Genomic DNA, 8,141 nt, shown 5'->3' on the forward strand with positions numbered 1-8,141 from the left:
AAAGTAAGTATTGCTTCTTATTCTGCTCCTGGGAGTCCTCCAGCCCTGGGATTCCACAGCCTCCCTGACCCCTACCCCTGCTCCCTACACAAACCCCCTACACAAAGCTGCAGTTGCCAGCTCCAAGTTTCACCAGTAAGGAACAGCTCTCCCCAGGACCTCTTTCTTCCTCCTCCTCTTCTCCCTGACAGGTTTTTACAACTGGGACTTGAGAGCTAGAAGTTGTCGGTTCTCGAGGATAGGAGACCAGACAATGAATTTGTCCCATAATCCAGGACTTTTCTGCGCTGAGAACCAGGGTTGTCCCAGGGCAAGGGCAAAGGGGGTTGCTGTCAGCTCTCAGCCTGTTACCTTTTGGTGGGTGTGTAGGAAGACGGGAAGAGAGGGGCTTCTCCATCATTGGTCTGGAGGTATCTCCAGCTCTATATATCTCTAGATTTCTAGATCTCCAAGGCCCGTAGCTCTGCCCAGCCCCTTCCTGTCTGTAATCCTTCCCAAAGAAGAGACAATAGTTACTCCTCCAAAGGAGAATTGTAAAGGCACTGCTGTTATCTCATGTCTCACCCGTCCAACCCAAGGCAATTCATTTCCCCTGGAGTCCACTTGGTGCTCAGCGGGTTCCCAGGTGAACTGAAATCCACAGCTATTCTCATCTGGTTGCCCTGGGAGTTTCCGCGCTCTCGGTACAACCTGTTCCTCCAGCCTCTCCATTCCCTCCCCCACCCCCCCCCCCCCCACCCCCGCTCCCTCCGCAAGGCTGCTCCCTTAGCCCCCCTTCCTCCTCTCGCCCCGGGCCCCAGCTGTGCCCTCTGGGGAGATACCCGCTGCCGAGTTACCCAGGAGGGAAGGCGGGAGACGGAGGAGGGGAGGAGACCGGGCGGAGGGAGGAAAGAGGCGGAGGAGCCGCGCCGGGTGGAGGCCGAGCACCGCCCCGCAGCCAGAGAGGGGCGGCTGAAGGTTGCATCTGCTGGAGGGAGGCTTTTGGCTGCTTGGTAACGGGCTGCCAGAACGGAGAGCGAGGCAGAGAGCAGGGCAGCAGCTTCTTGACGTCAGGACCGAGCCAGGGGATCGCGCCAGCAGCCCCAAGCCGTCCCACAGGGGTGCCGACCGACGGCGGCAGAAGAGCCAGAGGCAAGGCGCCCAGCGGGGCGTGAGTGGGGGGCTCGGACGCCGGGCAGCAGGGGCGCAGCATGCCCCCTGCCCCCTGCCCATGGAGATCGCCCTGGTGCCCCTGGAGAACGGCGGTGCCATGACCGTCAGAGGAGGAGGTGAGGCTGGTACAGGTTGTGGCCAGGCCATAGGGGGAGAGCTTCAGTGTCCCCCGACGGCTGGGCTCAGCGATGGACCCAAAGAGCCGGCGCCAAGGGCGCGCGGCACGCAGAGGGGAGTGGACCCGGGAGGGCGGCCTTTGCCACCGCTGCCCCAGGATCCTCCGCAGCCTCGAAGGCTGCCTCCGGAGGACGAGGAGGGAGAAGGCGACCCCGCCCTGGGCATGGCAGAGGACCAGGTGCTGGGCGCCGGGTCCCTGCACCATCAGCGCGTCCTGATCAACATCTCCGGGCTGCGCTTCGAGACGCAGCTGGGCACCCTGGCGCAGTTCCCTAATACCCTCCTGGGGGACCCATCCAAGCGCCTGCGCTACTTCGATCCCTTGAGGAACGAGTACTTCTTCGACCGCAACCGGCCCAGCTTCGATGGCATCCTCTACTACTACCAGTCCGGGGGCCGCCTGCGGAGGCCGGTCAACGTCTCCCTCGACGTGTTCGCGGATGAGATCCGCTTCTACCAGCTGGGGGACGAGGCCATGGAGCGCTTCCGGGAGGACGAGGGTTTCATTAAAGAAGAGGAGAAGCCCCTGCCCCGAAACGAGTTCCAACGCCAGGTGTGGCTTATCTTTGAATATCCAGAAAGCTCGGGGTCCGCGAGGGGCATCGCCATCGTCTCCGTCTTGGTCATTCTCATCTCCATCATCACCTTCTGCTTGGAGACCTTGCCTGAGTTCAGGGATGAACGGGAGCTTCTCCGCCATCCCCCAGTGCCCCACCAGCCTCTTGGGCCCTCCAGGGGGGCCAATGGCAGCGGGCCTCTGGCGCCTCCCTCTGGCCCTACGGTGGCACCTCTCCTGCCTAGGACTCTGGCTGACCCCTTCTTCATTGTAGAGACCACGTGTGTCATCTGGTTCACTTTCGAGCTGCTGGTACGTTTCTTCGCCTGCCCCAGCAAAGCAGAGTTCTCTCGGAACATCATGAACATCATTGATGTGGTGGCCATCTTCCCCTACTTCATCACGTTGGGCACGGAGCTGGCAGAACAGCCAGGGGGCGGAGGGGGTGGCCAGAATGGGCAGCAGGCCATGTCCCTGGCCATCCTCAGAGTGATCCGCCTGGTCCGGGTATTCCGCATCTTCAAGCTGTCCCGCCACTCCAAGGGGCTGCAGATCCTGGGCAAGACCTTGCAGGCCTCCATGCGGGAGCTGGGGCTGCTCATCTTCTTCCTCTTCATCGGAGTCATCCTCTTCTCCAGTGCCGTCTACTTCGCAGAGGCTGACAACCAGGAGACCCACTTTTCCAGCATCCCGGATGCTTTCTGGTGGGCCGTGGTCACTATGACCACGGTAGGCTATGGGGACATGAGACCCGTCACTGTGGGGGGCAAGATCGTGGGCTCGCTGTGTGCCATCGCTGGGGTCCTCACCATTGCCCTGCCTGTGCCCGTCATTGTCTCCAACTTCAACTACTTCTACCACCGGGAGACGGACCACGAGGAGCAGGCAGCTCTTAAGGAAGAGCAGGGCAGCCAGAGCCATGGGACAGGGCTGGACAGCGGAGGCCCTCGGAAGGCAAGCTGGAGCAAGGGGTCCCTCTGCAAGGCTGGGGTGTCCCTGGAGAATGCAGACGGAGCCCGAAGGGGCAGCTGCCCCCTAGAGAAGTGTAACCTCAAGGCCAAAAGCAACGTGGACTTGCGGAGGTCCCTCTATGCCCTCTGCCTGGACACGAGCCGGGAAACGGATTTGTAAGGGGGAGCCACCGATTTGTAAGATTGGTGGTAGTGGGGTGGGGATAGTGGAGGCCTCTTGAGCTTGGGTATCTGCTTTATACCACAGAGTATTTCAAGCCCCCCTTGAAGTCTGTCACCCTTCTTTCACTTCTTCTCCCCCCCGCTTGATCCCCCATCTTTCCTCTTCTTTCCATGACACCAAGGGTCGCCTATTTTTAAAAAGTACCACATTCCATGACGCAGGAGCTGTTGAAATGGTGAGCCCTGCGAAATGGATGTATTTGTAGCCAGTTCCCTATACCCAGCAGAGGGATAACCCAAACAAAAATGACTTTAAATAGCCCAGATCCCAAGAGATTTTGTAACCCCCTCCATGTGTTCCAAATTTGCTTTACATATGATTTTATTTGCGTATAGGGGAAGATATTATTTTTATGGCCGGTGAGTGGATTTTTGTACTGTAGTTCAGATGGAGATATTTTGGATACATTTTCCAGGAATGCTGTATTTATGGAAGAGAGAGTTATTGTGATGTGTTTTTGTTTTGTTTTGTTTTGTTTTTCTGTGATGCTTATATTAGAGTCAGAGACCCTGGTTATGGCTGTTCTGGTTCCTGTGTCTGTAAGCCTCTCTTTTCTGGGATGTGCTATCAGTGTTTTGCGTCTAAGGCAGGGAATGTTCTGGAAGAAAGGCAAGACTGACTTTTTTCGTGCGCCTTAAACAATTCTTGTAACTTTCTTTGAAAAGCATTTTAATGATGTTGAAGAAAGACTTCTGATAATTCATTCTCTATTTTTAATCCCAGGAAATAAAATGTTCCATGGTTGAGGCAAGTTGTTAGTTGTTTTTTTGTTTGATTGTTGTTGTTGTTGTATGAAATTTTAAAAAGGAGTCTGTCGCTTGCTATTTCTAGTTTTGAAGTTAGAGCAAACACCACCTTGACTGGGGTAGATTACTTGGAAAAGTAATGATTTGATCGTCAACACCTTCTTAGCTGGGCCCCCTCTGTGCATCACAGAGGGGTGACCTCTGCGTGTCTCAGGCTGTTTCTGACATGCTACCGGATGGTATGGTATCAGACGCAACTCTCAGCCCTGTGTGCAGATGCAGCTAAAAGACAAGAGGAGATCAGACCTCCTCCCCAACCCCCCACCCCCATCCCCCACCCACAGCCCCACTGCCATCTCTTGGGGCTGTGTTTCTGAATTCTCCCTTGTCTGCAGGCTTTAACCCTGCTTCACAGGGCTCTCAACAGCTTGGTGAAACAAAGCCAGATTCTCCCAGGCATGAAGCCTGTCCACAGAAGTGGAGCCCTGGTGTGAAAGTCACAGAGGAGGGAGGGAACAGGGCTTGGTTGTTAAACTCTCCCTCTGGACCACGGTGTGGCAGAGGAGAATGCACTGACTCCCTGGTGGACAGAGGCAGAAAGAAACCAAGCAGAAGGATTTGCTTGTCTACGTTAAAGCCTAGTTTCTGCAGATGCTGGCCTTGTGCTGAGTAAATCTCCAAACTCAGAACAAATCTCTCGGTTCCGTGGGTGGTAGCGGTGAACATCCCAGTAGGTATAACACTCGCTGTACTTTCTCTCTGGGATTAGCTACCTTCGGGGGCTTTGGGTTCCTGCTCCGGCTTTTGCGGCTGAATAGTCTAAGCAAAGACATGTTGTCTTGTATCCCCATCCGAGTGGGCGGGTGACCCACAACCACACCCCCACAGCAACAGGGAGCCTCTTGGCTGGTTCCGAGGGGTGCATGCACATTTCCGTGGGGTGAGGGAGGCTTTGCTAAATTCATGTCTGGGACTGTGGATTTAAATAAGCCGCCAGCACAACAATAAAAGCCAGTGTCTGTGACTGCCTGGAGTCATTTCCAGTCAGGAACTGTTAACAGCAAATCTGAGGCGGAAACAGAAGGACCGTGCAGGCAGGGCTCTGTTGTTTTTCATTCCGTGCTGAAGCAAAAGAAGAACAGAGACTATTTATTTATAATTTACAATCTGCCTAAAACAGGGCGTCTTGCCAAAACTCAACTCCACAGTCTCACCTCCAAGCCCTCTTTGGCTTTCAAGCTAATGTGTGTAGCTCAGCATGCACCTGGTGATTGGGAACGGATCCTCCTTCCGGCACCACCCTCCCTTAAAGACAAAAGAGATGTCACCACCTGAATGAAAATCAGTTCCTTTAGGCTCAAAGAGAGAGCAACACAGGGGGCTTAGATGCGTCCAGTGGCCTAATAGAGGTTGGTCCAAATAGAACAGACTGCTTCGTTGAAATGTCCAGTAAGTGGCTTCAGTCTTTTTTTTTTTTTTTTTAAGATTTTATTTATTTATTTGACAGACAGAGATCACAAGTAGGCAGAGAGAGAGAGGAGGAAGCAGGCTCCCCGTGGAGCAGAGAGCCCAATGCGGGGCTCGATCCAAGGACCCTGGGATCATGACCCGAGCCGAAGGCAGAGGCTTTAACCCACTGAGCCACCCAGGCGCCCCTGACTTCAGTCTTAATACAAATCCTCAGGGAGAGGGGGGAGGAAAAAAGAGTTTCCATATTTTGCATGGGAGAAGGGGATTCTGCAAAGCAGGTTTACAAAGGGGATGAGGGTCATTCTAGAGGCCGGTTATGTACTCTAGTACCCTGCTGCTGCCTTGCATCCCAGAGTTCAGTGTCATGGTATCTGCCCTGGGGCACTGGGTGGGCACCCACTAGAGAGTATAAGAATTTCAATCTCTTCGTCTTCTCAGGACAGTTTTTGCCATGATTCCCGAAAAAGGCTGCACGGTTTCACTCCAGCCATCCTGATCTTCCTATTCACATGATTAGCAAAAAAAGGAGCCTGAATGTCAAGGCTCTTACCCAGGCTCTCTGAGATAAGGGGCTCCTTCATCCTCTCCCAGCCTCCCCTTCTCTGCTGTCATTGATTTTCCACAGCCTTTGCTTTCCTGAGGAGATTAGATCAAGTGGCCCCAGACAAGATTTTTGTCCAGATGTTGTGTCTTGGCTCCCACAGCAGGAAACCAGCACTGGGCTCATAATCTCCCAGCTCTGGGCCCCACAACTCAGAGAGCAGGGTGGCTTTCTGTGTCATGCTCTTGTGGAAGGACAGCTTCTCTATTGCAAAGCAACTGGCTTCCTCTTTTTCTCTACTTACTGGTTTCTTCTGTCCACACTCTTCCTGAACCCTAAGCAATGACAGATTCAAAAAACAGACCTTTTCATATGCTTTAAGGACCCCAGCTCCTTGATTTGCCCTGCCTGGCTGGGACACTCCCTGGAGGGGAAAATGAAACAGAGTATCAGCCCTAGGGAATCTTTGCCCAGAGCTGGCCTTTGAGTGATTCTAGTGTCAACGTTAACAATAGGTGCACTTCTGGGCTTGGACCGGACTGCACAAAGTGTTTCTCTTGGAGCAGGGACACCTTGCTCCAAGTGTCCTCCAGAAATGGCAGGCTTGTGCACGGTGGAGGGTGAGCTTGGGTGATGTTCAAGTACTCTCTGCTGTTGGACCTCAGCAGCTCATGATTACTCCCCCCGCAACACACACACACACACACCCCGGCTCCAGGCCCAGCACTCATTGTGCTAGGGATGGGGGATACTGGGACAAATGTTAAGATGTGGTCCCTGTCTTTTCACGCTTCCAGTCCCTCTAGGGAAGCAATCCCTGTAAAACAAAAGCAAGTCATGCAAGACAGCATGTGATCACGTGTCTCGGAGGGAGTTTCAAAATTAAGGGTTATGGGTCAGTTGTGGGAAGGTGAGGAAGCATAGGGTAGGAAAGAGAAGCTTCTGGAGACCTGAGAGGTGGCTGGGAAGAGGGGAGGGAATTGGGGATGAGGGAGATGAGAGTAGCAGGCTAGACGGTGACAGCTCTGTCCTCATCACCATCATTCTGTGTGGTGTCCAGAAGTCAAGGCTGGTGCTGCTCCCCAGGACTATAGTAGGAGTCCCAGTTTTGACACTGGCAGGGACACTTAGCAGTTGTGCAGGGCAGAGGTTGGCAAAAGCTCAGAAAAGAGCCAGATAGTAAATATTATAGGCTTTATATGTCAAGAAGCAAATGGAAACTACACTGTGGGTACTCCTATAACCATCTGAAATGCAGTCACTGAAAAATGTCAAAACCAGCCTCACCTTAAGGGCTACACATCCCTGTCAGATTGGTTTATCTGTCTCATGGAGGGTGCCTCCTAGGCATCCAGTCATGCCTGACCTGGCTCCCTGATTTGATTTTGTCCCATAGAATTTGCATTTCTTGCAAATGCTGACCCCTGGCTTGGGAAAGGGCTCTCATGCTAGGATTTCCTAGACCAGGCAAGGCCTTATGAAAAAGATGTTACTCACTTCTACCTCCTCATGAAAAATTAGACTGTGCTAGTGCATGTGGGACAGGCCGCTCCATTTCTAGGGAGAAGGAGGAAAATGCCAAATTGGAATTTCTGCCTAGGACTCTGAGCAGTGGATTTTCCCTGAGTTGTTGGTGGAAGCAGGCCCATAGTGCTGGAGACTGGGCCTCCTTCTCCTTCTGGTCCTTAGTCTTTTCCCAGACATGACATCACACAAGGAGTCATCAGGATACACTTCCCCACGCCTCTTCGCCTGGCTTTACTCTGGCTGTAGAGATGGACTGTAGGCTTACGTGTCCTTTGTGTGTGCATGGTGTGCCTATGGTGTGCATGTATGTATATGAGTGTACATGGTGGGGTAGGTGTCGCCCAGCCTGAAGTGAAGCAACTCCAGACCACAGGCCTCCAGACAAAACCAGATTTTTGTAACCTACCCTTTTAACTGGTATTCATTTTCTGAAGTCAGACTTTGCACCATGCAAATGTTTCAAATGGAAGGAACCTTAGAAGTAATCTCGTCTGTCCCACTCATGACAAATGAGCAAACTGAAACCCAGAGAGAAGAGGTGGTTTCCCTGAGGTCATACCCATTGCTAACGTAAAGTAGGGCTGGAATTGTTTTCTCTGACTCTTGTACGCTGTAGGCTGGATTTCTCCTTGTGTTCCACTCTGCTTCTCAAGCTGCCCCCTGGGCGTATCCCTGCCACATCAGTTTATGTCTACCCTGTCTGCCTGAGAGGGTTGCCTCCTAGGTAACCAGTCATGCTTTTGATACCTTTATTTGTTTCCTACTATTTGATTTTGTC

General features: G+C 53.0%; 1 protein-coding gene across 1 annotated transcript; it reads left to right on the forward strand.

Annotated features, from left to right (window-relative positions):
* Nucleotides 1-962: 962 nt before the first annotated feature.
* LOC111159786 (potassium voltage-gated channel subfamily A member 5) lies at nt 963-3,830 on the forward strand. The gene has a single exon (XM_022522387.1). It carries the CDS (start codon nt 1,211-1,213, stop codon nt 3,014-3,016), a length of 1,806 nt encoding a protein of 601 aa, XP_022378095.1. The 5' UTR covers nt 963-1,210; the 3' UTR covers nt 3,017-3,830.
* Nucleotides 3,831-8,141: the final 4,311 nt, after the last annotated feature.

This window comes from Enhydra lutris, unplaced genomic scaffold (genome assembly GCF_002288905.1).
Source record: "Enhydra lutris kenyoni isolate GAN:26980312 unplaced genomic scaffold, ASM228890v2 scaffoldscaffold69, whole genome shotgun sequence".
NCBI lineage: Eukaryota > Metazoa > Chordata > Mammalia > Carnivora > Mustelidae > Enhydra > Enhydra lutris.